The 16,230-nt window shown below is 38.0% G+C and overlaps 1 protein-coding gene across 17 annotated transcripts in view; it reads right to left on the reverse strand.

The window, feature by feature from the left end:
* KLHL32 (kelch like family member 32) overlaps positions 1-16,230 on the reverse strand; it is a 124,315-nt gene that overhangs the window by 26,844 nt on the left and 81,241 nt on the right. For 14 of the 17 annotated variants that reach the window (XM_080586469.1, XM_080586473.1, XM_080586470.1 and 11 more), the window contains one exon: positions 10,481-10,696. The exons of 2 other annotated variants lie outside the window; for them this stretch is intronic. In XM_080586469.1, coding sequence (XP_080442595.1) covers positions 10,481-10,696 — 216 coding nt within the window. Of the gene's footprint in view, positions 1-10,480; positions 10,697-11,612; positions 11,637-16,230 lie in introns of those variants that run through there. One more of the 17 variants, XM_080586476.1, reaches the window with a different exon arrangement.

Raw genomic sequence — 16,230 nt, forward strand, 5'->3', positions numbered from 1 at the left:
CTTTCCTTCCAAGTATCTCAAAGCAATTTATAAGCACTAAAACTCAAGTTTCTCTGTGAGAAGTGTACATTTCAACCACTTTCTAGACATGGGAACTAAGAGACAGAAAAATTAAGTGATATGACAGAAGACAGCAATGGCACAGTTGACAATCAATATCTTCTGTCCCTTCAACCTGCCCACAACTGAATCTCTTGTCTCCACTATCAAAATCCTGTGGAGATTTTGTGCTTCATGGCACAGAATGAAGCCTGGTGAGATGTGGGTACCTGAAACAGAAGACAAACTAGGTCCCTAAGTATCATCTGACAAAAGTATTTAAGAAATTTTGAAGCTGAAAAGCACATCTCCATACTGACTGCAAAACACTGTATTCTTTCTCAATTTCCTTAGAGCAGCAAAGACAAAACTATCTTACATTGCGTTTCAAGAGAATTGCATTCCTGTGCAATCAAGTCCTCAAACCATAGAGTAGCTTCCTTTATGGTCATTTGGAGCTTCTATACAAAGACAGACCTAAAAACGTGCTTCTTACACCTAACCCATTCTTCTGCTGTGATGGAGGGAACAAGCAAGGCCCAATGCAACCCCAAGCAATGACGCTCCATACATACAACTGATGTTTAAAACATGTATAAGCTAGTGTGGAGCCCCTGTTGCAACAGCCTTCATGGGTACCCCACTATCGACAACCTGTGCCCTGCAATGAATATCACACCTGGAAGCGTACACCAAAAAAAATAAATGAACTGGGACAGATCACACCGGAAGGGCTCTACGTACTTCTTCAACCAAAGTAACTTCTGTTTTTAACAGGATCATCAGAAAAGAGCATGGAGGGTGACAGTAAACTGTCACCCAGTACTGTCACAGTAAACCAGTGCAAAGCAAAGCAATAAAACCCAACCCCAAAACTGGCATCTGGATATAACCTTGATTCTTCCTTGCACACAGGTCCAGCCATACGGTGACTTAGAGAAGAGGAGCAACCCTCCAACCACCATCATAAGCATTCCTAAAATACAGCTTAACAGGTTCCTATAGATCCTAACAGATCTGCCTCTCTCCTTGAACTATATCAAATGGCAGGAAGCTCTGAGGTAACAATTCTTTGCCATCCATTTTCTAACTCATCACAGAATGCTCCAATTTTGCCCCTCCATTATTCATCATAATAGTAAAAATCACACTGCTAGTTGTATTTATCTAATATGGGGTGGGTTTGTTGTTGTTGTTTTGTTTGTTTTAAAGTTGCAGTGAACAGAAGGTTATCTCTTCATAAACAGAGCTTTCTGACTAGGACCCTTAACTATGATTTGATTTCTATTTTAAGGAGATCAAAATTTATGATAGCATTACGCCAACTTAAATAATGATGGATTCTCTCTTCTCAAACAAGGTACGGAAAGTGTGCATGGGGGGTGGAAGAACACCCCCCCCGCCCCCTTCCCACCCTACCCCAACTCAGCAGCCATAATTTCAAAATCTAGAATTGTTCACCTTTATTTTTAGAGGAAACATTCAGGCTGACATCAAATGCACTGAAACTTTACACAGGCACGCGTAGCATTAAAGTAAGTTGCTGGTACATAATTGTAACTGGAAAGGACAATCTTTCACCACACGATACATGTTGTTTTTATTGCTATTCCTCTCTTTTTATTTTTTCCCTTGAAATATATTTTTAAAGTACAGCAGCTCTCTAATGAGACAGGAATCTACAAGCTTTCATCAGTAAAAATTGTTAGAGAATGAAATAGGCACAAAATAGACAAAATTCTATAAAATATGCAGTACAGCTCTGTGAAAATTAGTCTAAATGGGTCTTGAATGTTAAAAGATTCCTATTCCTTCCTTCCTTATTGTTAGGGTATAATTTTCTATGAGTTTAATAGGCAAATCCAACAAATCACATAAAAATATGTCATTTTCTATAATAATCTTGACAACAGCTATATAGGACTTATATGTCATTAATATCTCAGGTCACACAAAAATGAACATCAAAGTAAATACTCCTCTTAGTCCGTTTATATATATAGGTATGCTCTCAACATGCCACGTTACTACAAAATCACTGAGGTCAATTTTTCCAAGTGAAATCACCAAGTATTTTGTTTTAACAGTGATATCACCAGCATCTTCACTGCAAGAATAAATTTATTTCTGTTTTGTTCTTCTTTACTATTTTAATGAACTAAGCCCTCTGACAACTACAGCATCAGTTTACCCTTACCTAGGTCTCAGAGCCAAGTGCTGCCTGAGTTCCCTCTGCTTCCTCCTATCCACTTCACTCATGCAATCATCAAACACCAGCCACTGAAGTCCATGTTACAAATTAGTAAACTTGATTCTTCAACTCTGAAGCACTGCTGAAACTTGGACGGGACCACTAATATTAACTGTGGGAACATTTAAGCCTTTTCCTGTGAGCAGACAATTTACTTCTGTTTTTTTCAAATTCCACTAAGAACTTGATTTAGCACAACGACAATAAATACACATCTATTTTGGTATTTATTTCAGCTGATTTTCCACTTAGGAATTTGTTCCCCCATTGTTTTTTTTTTAAATACAAAAATAAAAAGCAAGTACACTAGCAGAAGCTCACTCAGATTTTTTTTGAGAACAGAATAATTTCCCTTTCAATCAAATAACAAATTCTTAACAATATCAATTTAATTTATTCTGACTTAGATTCATAGAATGGTTTGGGTTGGAAAAGACCTTAAAGCCCATCCAGTTCCAGCCTCCTGCCACGGGCAGGGACACCTCCCACCAGACCAGGTTGCCCAAAGCCCCATCCAGCCTGGCCTTGAGCACCTCCAGGGATGGGGAATCCACAGCTTCTCTGGGCAGCCTGTGCCAGTGCCTCACCACCCTCTGAGGGAAGGATTTCTTCCTCATATCTAACCTAAAACTATCCTCTTTTAGCTTAAAGCCATTTCTTCTTGTCCTATCACTACATTTCCTGATAAAGAGTTCCTCCCCAGCTTTCCTGTAGGCTCCCTTTATGTACCAGAAGGCCACTATTTAGTCTTTAATCCCCATATGATGGGCTTCAGATTACTGCTGGACTCATTATTTTTAAGCAATGAGTTTTTTCAAAATCAACTAATTGTCCCAAGAATATAATTTATTTTTAAAAATGACTTAAATACTTGAACGCATTTGCAAACAAGGCTTTAAGACCCTGACTGTATTCCCATGAAATGGGGATGTCAGAGTTTACTTCCTGCAAGATTAAACAAACATTAATTTATTATTAAAAATCAAATTTTATCTGAAGCAAAATGAAACAACTGCAACCACTGAAAGGCGAACCTCATAAAATTTATATGGTTTTAGTCAACCTGGAGTTTAATTTTCTTTCTCTGTCTTCTTCGGTTTCAAGGTACAAATAGAGGCGATGCTTCTACCAGCTCTCAAAGGAAAACTGAATGAAATGCAGAGCTGGGGATTCTCAAAAGAGCTTCTCATTTTCTGTCATTTTCAACAAGCTTAAACCCATCAGAAACAGTATTAAACAGCTTTACTAGGATTTTGAAAGGGAGGAGATTACTGACATTCATATCTGAAGGTAAGATGTTAACTAAGATTATAGCACTGGACTGTCTCATTTGATCATTTGTATCTGTGAGTTTTAGACTTTATTTATGCTGTTCTTCACCTTAAAAATGAAAGTAATGGGTATTTCCAACCATGTCTGCCTTTCACAACGCTATGAGCTATGCAACTTTCTATCACGTAACCACGTATCTGCGTACTATACAATTTTACAGTTGTACTTCAGTTAATCTCTAACAGGCCAATGCCACAAAGAGCAGAGCAGTCAACACAAAACCCACCGTAACAGACTAATTCAAATGCAGAATGCAATATCACAGAAGCTGTCTTGCTGTGTGCACACTTTGGTGTCCTCTTTTTGGCTTTCTAAATCAAAACACGCATCCATTGCTTAGCTGAAGAAGTGACCTAAATTCAAGAGCTGTGGGCACAGCAGCCCTCCTAAATACTGGTGTGATGCTTTATGCTTTTCTGAAGTTAATCTGGGATAAATAAGGTGAGACAATGTTACTGTAGGACACTGAGGCAAAAGTAATGCCCTCCAGTAATTCCTCTATTGCTCACAGCAGTGGCAGCAAAATAATCAAGTTTTCTGATAGGAACTGACATGCAACAAAAAGAAAGCCTAGGAGAACACACAGTTGCTCCTAATATAACCTTATTTTTAATACAGAAAATTCCATTCAATGCCGCCATTGTTGATAAAAAAATAAATAGATTAGCCAATATTCAAGAAAAAACATGCAGAAACTTTGAAAAGTTCAGACCAAAGGAACACATGAAGTTCACAAAACTTTATGTAAAGTACCAGATTATGAGAACGCTAGATTTAAGCTAAGGAAGACAAAGGGGGGAAGGTGTTTCATAAACTAAGGGGAGAGCACAAACAGGGGCAGCACTCATTTCCACCATAAGCCAAAATGCCAATACTGTTATGAATGATGCAAAAACTATCGTGAAAAACATGTGTGACCTGAGCACACCAGCAGAACACAGCATAAAATTCAGCTGCCTACATCCACTGCCTCAATCCACTGCAGCAGGTACATATCCTGCCCAGTCTCCAGCTCCAGAAGGCACAGATCACCTTGAAGCTCCTATACCACAACTGCCAGCTTGCCCTACATGTCAGGGACATCCTACCAAAAATGCTGCACACACCTATGTTGACAAAAATGAATCCTACCCAAATAGTCTGGAGGGACTGCAAGGAGTATTACAATTACAGTCAGTTCAGGGGAGGTACGTCTTATTTTGATGAGCCTTATGAAAATGAAACCTACATCCTATCACAGGTTCTGTTTTCATGCTATTTTTCTTTTATGTTTTATTAACAAAATCTTGCTTGCAACTAGCCATGATACACAGCACGACCATCACAGATCCAGCACAGTGGACACTGTGATTCACTAGAGGCTCTTTGGCACTTTTATGTAGACTGCTCATGAAAAGTGAACTAAAAAAGGGTTGAAAACACAGTGAAATATGCACAAGAAATATGCTAATTTTCCCATGTAGCTTTACCAATTCACCTTGGCCTTGATATGCATCAAACTCCTTTTTTCTCTCCGCTTCTCACGATGAGAGGCTGACAGCCACGTTTTAGTATGGTGGTTTTCTACTTAGGCTAAATACTCACCAGGGACAAGCATTAGACCACCAGACATGATTTTACTTATTGCCCAAGAGAGCACTTAAGCTTATTTCTTGAACAGCGAAAGGCTAATGCACTGTTTAAACACAACCTTGATTACTGAAATGCTCTCCTTCGCTTGCTATTTCGTATCATTACTTGTTTTGCAGTAAAACTTAAGTCCCCATTTAGCAAGGCACTTAGTCCACATTTTGTAACAACATACATGTGCCATTAAGAAACACAAATTTTGCTCTCTTCGTATTAAAAATTGCTCTGTAGAATCAAATGATTGACAGTGCAAAAAAACTGAAGTACTGCACTGATGGAATGGCAAGTTTGTGCTGGAACATGGCAACCCACTTCTAGACACTGCTGTTCTGCGTAGGAAACTGTGGGCATCGCTGGAGATGGATGGAAGATGTCAGAGGGCCTGTCTTTGGCAGGGAGCTCTTCCATCATAACAGCCTGCTGTAATGTGTGCACAGCAAAAGTTCTAACAGTGCTAAACCCTGTGGGATTTCTGCAGGAGAATATACCTGGCCCTCCACAAGTCACACCAAGAGATTCAAAATGGAGCTGAAGTGCAAGAAAAGGCAGTTAAAAATTGGGCACTTTACCCTTCTGAAGAAGAGGATAAATAGGTGCGTAGTGAAAAAAATAGATTTATACATTTTTATAAACCAGGCACTTAACAACTCTTATTGACCTATGACACTGTAGTCTTCCTGTCCTTTATTTTTCTACTTATTCAAGCAATGATGCTTCTTTAATATGGAAACCAAAGACTGCTTTTGCACTTCCCGTTTATATAACAAAAGGAGTAACTAGTGCTACACTTTCACATGTGGATCATCGGCTTCATGAACACGAGTTCACAAGTTGCGCACAAGTTAACAGGCCTGGAATGCCTTGGGAGCCTAGCCCTGGAAAAGACCCAGCACAGCTGGGTCGTGCTTTCTAGCTGAATAAACTTTCTGCCCACTGTTCCTACGTTATTTGCTTAGCAGTTGATAATCAAGAAAACAAGTTATAGGTAAAATAAAATCCCACCCCCAAACTTACTAATCCTAACATTGGAAGCATTGGCAAACACTACAATTGATCTATTTTTAAAGTTAACTGTTTAAAAATATCTCTCTTTCAACAACTTAGTTAACCAGCAGCAGGGGAGGAAGAACCCAGTCTATACTGATCTCATGTTAAGACTTTTTGCCTAACATGACTCAAGAGATCACCTTGCATCAAGTGCAGTGTTTAATACAGCATCGTCTGACCAGTCACAGAATGGCTGAGGTTGGCAGGGACCCCTGAAGATCATCTCGTCCAACCTCCCTGCCAATATATCCTGCTGGGAGACTGAATGATCCAGTAGATATATCTACCTATTAGCTTGATCCTTAAAATATGAACACTTAGGCCTCATGACACTGAAGTTTTTAATCACAAATGTGACAAGACATAACTATATTACAACTAAGTCTAACATTAGTTTATTATTACTTAAATCCTGGGCTTGCTTTCTACTTGCTTGGTTCCCGCAAGAAGCCCTCTCCTGCTAGATTTCTCTGAGAACACGTTCTGTTGTACAAGGTTGGTTACCTTGCCAATTATCAAGGGAAAGAATTCATCTGCTTCCTTAAAGTAGAGCCAATGAGCCTTTTTAGTAATGGCCAATTATGAAAAGATTCACTTTTCACTTCGTGATAAACTAGACATTTATGTCCTCATCATGACCATTTTCTGTGAAAAAAGCATGCACAGCTCATGACGAAAAGAAAACGTACCAAAGAATTTGCTTTTTCCCCCAGTTTCTTCAAGATTTTCCCATTTTCCTTCATTTTAATACTTTTTTTCCATGTCACTGTTTTAAGTTTACTGACACCTAAGTGAGCTGACAAATCACAAATGATATCTCATAATCTCACACACTAGTAAAATGCAAAAATCAATATGAAAACAAACCCTGTGTCACCTAATAATAATAGTTACTGGCTTAGCCTAGTTAAAAAAATAAAAATAATTAGATTGAAGCTAACACATTTCTTTGATTTCCCATCCTACAGAGGGTTTCTGGTGGTTTTTCTTTCTGCTTATTTAAGAAATATATAATTATATTCATTGTCTATTTTCTCCACTAAGATACCTACACGAGACCAAAGAGTTTCATAAGACTTTAAGAGGTAGAAAGAGGAATGAACTAAGAAGTTTGTCTACTTTAACCTGGTTTGGAAGTCACCTTTTTCCTTCTGAAAGAATACACAGGAATTACTACATTATGTTACACTAATCCACATCCTAATAAATTGTCATTAATGTTACTGTTTAATTTTCTCAAGCTTGGTTTGTTCAAGGTTGTATTTTACAATATTCACTGGAATTGGGCAATTCATAATTGATAGTCTAACAAAAATCCAAAATGTGACGGATATGAGGTGCAGTCCCTTCAGTTTAAATCACATTCCAGCATCACCACTCTGTGTACTTTGATGCTTTAAAATAACTACCTTAATCTTTATGTGCATTAGGATCGAATCGCCCAGTGGATATTGGGAATTTAAACTACTGAAAATAAGTGAGCTCTGCAGACAATGACATCCTGTCCAGAGGTTCATTGAGGGAAGCTTTAATTTGTGCTTAGGGCTTCATGGGAACCCTACCCAGTAGAGGTGCCTTGGGGACATCGTGAACTCATACTGCCATAACATGCACGCATGTGTATGTGCAGGAGGCCACACTAGTCACAGGTAAGACAGACAAATGAAATGGTAGCATCCCCCATCAGCTTTTCTATTATCTGCCCCACTTTGTGCCAATTTCCTCTAGCTTCCCCAACACCTCTTGCTTTGCTGTTCTTCCTTAAGACATGGGATGGGGATTTGTCAAAGTCAATGAGCACTTTATTACAGTGAGAGTGCTCAGTAATGAACAATTCAGCAATTTAATGAGATTCTGTAGATCTGTCTCCAACCTGTCCATCAAGTTTCACTTCTATAAAGCACCCTGACACTAATCCTCTGGCATACCCAATCTTCACCCTGGGCTGAATATTAGATTCTTCCATGGTATATTGCATTACCACTATAACCTTAGCAAAAATGATGAACTTAACTACACTTGAGGCAATATAGCCAGTCTGATTTGATTTTCCTCTATTGGGTTGACTATGAGGGAATTACTTATTTACTAAGATAAAGCAAAAACAGCTTCTTATTGCCTTCTGAATGCCTAAATTGGTAAATATTTATGTATGTCTTTTAATTCATCCTGGGGACCTGGAATATTTATAAAATATATATTTATTCCTGGTTGTACAGACTGAATTAAAAGACACACACACATTTCGCCTGCAGCAGAAAATCAGTTTAAAAAATTCTTCATAACAGCATTAGTAACCTTTGGAGAGGCAATTATGATAACACTTAAATGGACAGTGTGGAGTTTGTTGTCACTCAGAAAGCAGCATATTACCTATAAGTATCTCTCTCCACTATGACCCTGCAACAGAAACATAGGCTTTGTCAGATTTGCCTCATGAAGTTAACTAACTGTAGTGCACACAATTAAGAATATTATTTCTGAGTTCTTTCTGTGGGACAGGACAATGACACAGGATTTAAAAATCACTTTCCAAACTTTATTCCAGTAGCCTGCATGGCACACAGGATTCAGTGTATGCTTGTTCGTTATTGAGCTGGCATTAAATAATACCTACATGGCTTTCTGTAGCAATTTTTCTAGCAAAAGTATCTCCAAGCACATAGCTAGTGAACCTGCAGCGAACCTGCAGAAAAACAACAATAAAAGCAAATTGGCCAATAAGCCATGCCCCATATATGAACTTGTACATCAAAAACTTTTCTGATAAACAGAATATGGGCTAGGACTCCAGAGTATCCTGCCTAAAAACAAAACAAAACGAAACAAAAACCTATCACAGGTAGTGTGCTGCAGGTTCTCTTGTAAAGACATCCTCTAGAGAGTAGAGCAAGAAAGAGCCTATCTTTATATTACTATCTGCAGAAAATACCTTTGTAAAATACTCCATAATCTAGCCTCAAAGTTTTGGGAAACGGTGTATCAGTTGTCAGACCGAAGAGTTAAGTTACACTTGCATACTGTCTTTGTGGTTTGAAGAGCTTAACTAGGCATTTTTATTTTTTAAGAATACTTTGTTCCTGCATGACATTATTCATCCACAGAACATGAAGTGCCCTACAAATGAATACACGTTTTACCTTTTGAGAAAATGATGGCATATACATGAAATAATTTGCTTTAAAAATCTGAAAGATAAGTAGATAAGTAACAGAGATTGAAATAAATATAAAACACTCTTCTGACTCTCTGTCTTCTCTGCTGGGCCAAGATAACCCACTTCCTAAAAGAAAGCACAGGTGTCTTTCAAGCAAATTGCATTCTACCTTGAAATACCCTGAAATACTTTCCTTCTGTAAAACATGACGGTGAAAAGGAAACCAAAAAAAGTGTTTGGGTAACAAACGTTACAGAGATTTACTTCCACTATATCACGAGCTGCCATTTTTGCAGACATATGATGGGAATGTTTCCAAGGACAGATTTTGTTTTAGTTTTTGTGTTTCTCTTTACAGACTAGACATTTTTTCGTAATAGGTGTTTTTTCCTCCCACACTATAGGTTACAACATAATGCTTGTATCTTGCTATTATTCTATGGCAAGCAACTTGGTGCTTTTCTGGATCCAACTTTTTTTTTTTTTTTTTGAAGGAAATGTTTGCCACCTCCAACTTCTTGCCACAAACCTACTGAAGCCTCCACTCATCTCTGAGCAGAGCAGTCTGTGTGACAATCCTCAAGTTTGATTCAGGCAAAATCCGTTGCGGTGGCCTAAACAATTTCAAGGACTAACAAAGTTTCCCTGAAGTGAACGGGACAGACTGCAGAAGCAGGTTTGTCACCAGATTTGTGGCACTAGCCTCATCGGAGATGACAACAACAGAGTCACATGCATTGGCCATCTCTTCCCACCAGCAAAGTTTTGATCTGGAAGAAAATCTCTGGCCACATTCAAACAAAACAAGTTAACCAATAAAACACAGTTCTCTTTAGAACAAACTAATTGCATTAACACAACATGACGTTTTTAAAATTCATTTAGAAATTTCCCTCGGTTGTTACTCACAGCTTTTCTGCAAGCTTTTAATTCTCCCTCAAGATTGCTCCAGGGATCCAAAGCAACAGAGCATTGTTATGGTTTAGAGAGTATCACACATTCTGCTTGTTAACCAGTCTCCTTACCTGCCAGATTTGTTCTTCACTGAGTGAAGTGAGTCTATCACTTTTAAAAACCTCTCGAAGAAGACAGTATGGGAGTGCCAGGACTTCTTCAGGATGATTCTTCAATAGCTCAGAGAGATGTTTTACTAAGAAGTCAACCACTGCATTCTCCAACAAAGTGAGGTTGAACAGGTCCGCAAGCTTATACAGGTCCAAGTAATTAAAACTATTTAATTCCTAAATGGGTGAAGCAAACAAAATATGTCTCAGAAAAAAAAAAAAACAACAATAATGCCAAAAAAAAGGGGAACAAAAAGCCCACAGGTCTCAGATAATGAAGAAGGTTGTTCTTTTGGAAGCTGAGAAGAAGGAAGGTAATACAACTTGAAATTAATTAACACAGCTTCATTCAGAATCTATGTGCAAATGTTAACAGTGCATATGCAAATATATATGATACTACTCATTTACTTTGGAACTGCTACAGTTACATATGCATACAGCATCTATAAGAAATATGCCTTAGTACATAAAATAATAAACCAGCAGGATTTACACTGTATGACGAGAGCTCACAGGAGTTAACAAGTGGATTAAAAAATGTATTTGTTAACTACAATAGTTTGTTACAAAACAATTGTTTCTCGTTATTTACTGTTCTGATCGAACTAGAGCACCTGTGCAGTACGATTTTTAGTTCCACGAAACCTCACAAAATACAAGACTGTGAGCTACATTTTATTGTGCGTGCATTTATCTTCAACGAACAAATAGACCTTTCTTTTTCCAACCACTGACAGCAACCTATAGGGGATGTTGGTCTCAAATTCTTTCTCTCCCTCCTTCTAGCAGCTGAAAACCTGCAGAGACAAAAGCTGCAGTGACTCAGGGAAAGAAGTTTTTTCATTCTGATAACAGGTAATGTATATTTACAGGTTAATGTTTTTGTCTTGACAGCCCTTGGAAATCAGTGTCTGGACAGCTAACTACTGCTACTCTAGACCACAGGCTCCTCATAATTCATCCACAGTAGAGAAAAGCACCCAGGACGTTTGGGAAGGCAGCCCGTGTATCTGTTCTCTCTGTTCTCGCTGTATGCTCACACGTCTCTTCCTCTCCCCTCCGCAATCCCGGTTTTCATCTTCCAATTTACCGCATTGCTCCCTCTCAGCAGCCTTCTCCTTGACCAGCTCCAGGTGTGAAAGTGACAAGAACTGTTGTCAGTTTCGCTCCGTGGTTCGTTAACACAGGGACTAGAGCAGGGAAGAGAAACAGACTGAATTAAGTCAATTTCACTTTCGCTGCTCTGCTGGATGGGATGGCAGAACCAAATGAAACTGACAAGAAATCTTGTAAATGTCAAATGAGCTGCACGGCTGGCAGATAGAGCAGAGCAACAGGGAAGATGGGAAAGTGCGAAGAGGGTTTTTTTGGAAGGTTTTATGGGCTACATCTCGAACGTGTGAATTGGGTGGCTGTCCCAATGACTGTGGAGCTGTTTATGCATATGCAATGGAGAGTGGAGAAAGAATTTTTTTCACCTGCTTAGAGAAGTCAGTACCGGAGGAAACTGAATCAAATTCCATCGCAGGCTCCTATTTGCTGCATTATCTCCCAACCTGAACGGTCCACCTTCACTAGCACTGTCGTAGATTAAAGACAAATCCTATTCATTACCTACTTAAACTGCAGCATAGGAGCTTCATTTTGTTTTCTTGGAAGAACAAAGAAAAGTTGTTTATGTTGTCAGAATAACCACTAACATCCCCAATGCCACAGAAATTCGGAACAGTTCTATGGTGTCACCTTCTCTTCACATTAACATAGAGGAGGTAAGGATAAATCCTCTCTAGTTGCAGACAGACAGAAAGAAAAGAATGAATTTTACACGAGAAGTATCCGGTCTGTGCACTTGCCCCGTGACTCAGTATCTGCAGATCACAAACAGTACCTCACAACACCACGTCGAGGATAGCCACACAATGGTGGCACCAACGTAAGGCAGTAGGCAGTAAAATCAAAGTGAATCATAGAATCATTACGGTTGGAAAAGACCACCAAGACCATCTGCTCCAACCATCACCCTACAACCAATGTCACCCACTAAACCATGTCCCTAAGCGCCAGATCCAACCTTTCCTTGAGCACCCCCAGGGACGGTGACTCCACCACCTCCCTGGGCAACCCGTTCCAATGCCTGACTACTCTTTCTGAGAAGAAATGTCTCCTCATTTCCAACCTGAACCTCCCCTGTCACAATTTGAGGCCATTCCTTCTTGTCCTAAAACATCACAGCATTTAACAAGCAAAACAATGGTGTTATCATCGCTGGTTTGGAAGACTATTTTTTCAAAAAACTTCTTGATTGAATGAATGTGAAACATCCCACAAGAAATTTACTATAACTCAGTGTATGTTTATTGAGCTCTTTGGTAGTAAACAGCTAGATTTGGGAAGGATAAAATAAACAAATAAATGATCAAGCATTGGGATCTGAGGAGCAATGTTCCAACTAAAATACAAGCCCAACCAAACTCCACTAAGGGTCAATGGAGGTGGCTTATGGTGGTCTTCAGAAGAGGACTGGAGATAATATAGAAAAATCTTTCCTCATTAGAGAGTAATGTGACACACAAATGCAAATTTTCCCTGAAAAATCTTCACATTTTCAAATCTGAAAGATACCAATACACCTGCATTTTTTCATTTGGGTACTTCTGATGATCCCTCAGGCTCCCCTACCCCTTAAATCAACACCAATTGAAGTTTTTGATGAAAGCTGTCATACATTTGGAGAGGCTGAAGATACCTATGGATAAATAAATAAACTCTCATCAGCTGTTTGTTTACAATATTATTTATTTATTTCTATTTTTAAGTGTTCATTTACTCCAGATGTTTATTTATTTATTATATGTCTGCTTATTTATTTATTATGGGGTTTATTTGTTTACTTATTTTTATTGGTAGGCTTCAGCAGTCTTTTGATGCTTTGTCTAACATAACGTGTTAATGACTTGCTGGACACATGGTTTACTGCTTGATGAATACTGCAAGTATATTTTGTTAAAAATGATCTTGGCCTGTAATCAGAAACACTTATTTCTGGTTTTGCAAGGTCAGAATTGATCTACGGGCTTGTATTTCACAGCAAAAGAAGTAAGTGGTGCATTAGCTTTTACAAATGAAAATTATCAGACTGTCATACCAATATTCCAATCAAAATGACACAGTACTATACATTACTGCCTCTGTGATGATACAAGAGGGCCAAAATGTCATGCGGAGATTGCAAGATGTATACCACGTATCAGATAACCTAGCTCTCAATAGCTGGAAAGACTTTCAAAAACATCAGAATAAATGCAGTATGTAAGTTGCAAAAAAATACAGCTTATCTTCTAGCTTAAAAAAAAAAAAATGTATCAAAAGTATCAAAGCAATCACTATCAATTCAGCCTGATTGGCTTCCTATGAATAGATTTGTAAAAGTTAAACTCTTAATTGAATTTAAAAATTGTTAGATAAGTGAAAAATGAAATAGGATACTAAATAGGAAATTTATTTCTCGTCATGAGTTCTAGCAGTCTCTGGTTTCCATACATTTTATTATATTGTGTTAAAGGAGCAGCTACAAAATTTTAAAGTTGTGCACATCTTTCTTCTGGAACTGTATCACTGCATAAGTTCTTTAAAAAACTACAAGACAGTCCTATGTAAATTACTGTAACTTTTAATCTCGTTTATAAAAACTTTAAAATATATGCCATCTATATTTTTTTAAATGAAGGATGAAATAGGAACACAAGCAGAACTGTCACAGAGAATCAGGGAAAGATAGTGATCCTTCTCTCTTCTATGATGCATGTTACACTGAAATATGCAAACTGAACAAATGTGTCTAAGATCATATATACAGATCTTCAACTAACAGATTCTAAAATCTCACAGTGTAGTTAAATCAATTTAATAAATTGGCCAAATTATTTATCAGTGTCTACTTCTAAAATGAGAAACTGTCTTTGATCCTGTGCATTCCACTTACTATACTTTCCTCCTCTTCCCCACTCCCAGAAATAAGAGTCTCCATTGTTCTACATTACTGGCCTTCTGTTTCAGTAGCATCAGCCTCTAGATGCTGACCCAATTCAACAATGAGCTGCCATTTAAAACCCGTGTAAAAAAAATCAGTTTTCCAAACAAACATAACCTGAAAGACGATATTAGATATTCAAAATAAATGATGTGACATTGTCTGTGTTTTGATACAGAGGTGTATTTTAATATAGAGATGTGATAAATTGTCAAACAGGGAAAATTATATAAATATTGTATTTAAATTACTTCCAAATCCATCTTCATTCGTTCATACTTTAAAGAATAATTGCATTGCAAAAGGCACAGAAAAGGATGTAAGTAACGGATTGATAAATTAGAGTTAATCATAACCAAGTACACAGTAGAGTACAATATACCTCTGTTCCTGTGCTCCACGTTATAAATAGCAGAAAAAGCACAAGGAGAACTAAGGGGAAAGAATGCATTTCTTTATGACCTTATTTGAAAGATAAACTCCTTGGGGAAATACAATTTATTCAGATTATCAAGACCCTGCTGTGCAAATCTACAGTCTGGGAGCACACTACAGAGATCAAAAAATATTTACTTTATTCTGTTGGGTATAAAAGCTTTTAATGAATGCATAATTAAGACAGAAAAAGTATATACAGCTTTAGAAATTCCACTGCCAAGCCAAGCCATTAATATCCGAAGTATCATACCCAGTTGTAACTCCACCTGCTTCCTATTTAGATTACAACACTGTTGTAAATCAAGGTACTAAATGCCTAGCCCTGCTGCTAAAGCTGAGAGAGTTGCATTGTGACACTATTTTGTCTTCTCCTAAGAGGGGTTCAGCCTCTTTAAAACAAAAAACGAGCTGTAAGGTCTCTGGGACAGGGATGTGTTTGCTCTCAAGCAGCACCTAGCACAGCAGGGTCTTGACCCCAAGTTCTCCTGGTTCTCACTTTGTTAAATACTACAAACCAGCTGCACTGTTCACAACAGAACCTTGATGTAAGTCATAGCAAAGGCAGGCTCTAAATAGATCAACAATTCTAACAAAGTGAAAAACTGTAGTGACAAAAATACACTTACATGGCAACAAAAGGGATCAACTCAGTTTTAAGAGAAAAAAATGCATTTTTGTTGGTTCTCACTCTTTCTATATCAACATAGTTCCCCAAAACCTCACTCTCTTACCTAAGACCTGACAGATGAGGCACGTAGTCAACAGCACAGCAACAGGCATGCATATTTCATACTAAGCATATGCACAAATCCCTCAAAACTGCATTTTAGATCTTATTTGAAGTTTTCCTGCACCAAGCACCAGAGCCATCCAAGTCAAGCATGAAAGACATTTTTGATGAAGTCCAGCCACAGTGGAACAGCTGGGTCAGAATTTCACAGTGTATAAAATGGTGTTTACATTTATTACAAGATCAGTGCAGAGGGTAGGTATATTTATAGGCACTGTAAAGGATAACTTTTTAATTGACTTTTTTTCTTTTTGGTACATCACTACTTTCTCAGCACTTTATTTAATTCTTACTTTTGTTTTCTTTTCATGCTTAAAAGCATGAAAAGTTGTTTTACATCCTTGCTGTTATTTCAAAGTAGGTCTCAGACTAAGTACAAGAGCAGCAATAACAAAACAACTCAAGCCTATTATTTTCCCTCCTCCTTGTGAGGACATATCTCCCTTCTCA

This window comes from Anser brachyrhynchus (assembly GCF_964034855.1).
Source record: "Anser brachyrhynchus genome assembly, chromosome: 3".
Classification (NCBI taxonomy): domain Eukaryota; kingdom Metazoa; phylum Chordata; class Aves; order Anseriformes; family Anatidae; genus Anser; species Anser brachyrhynchus.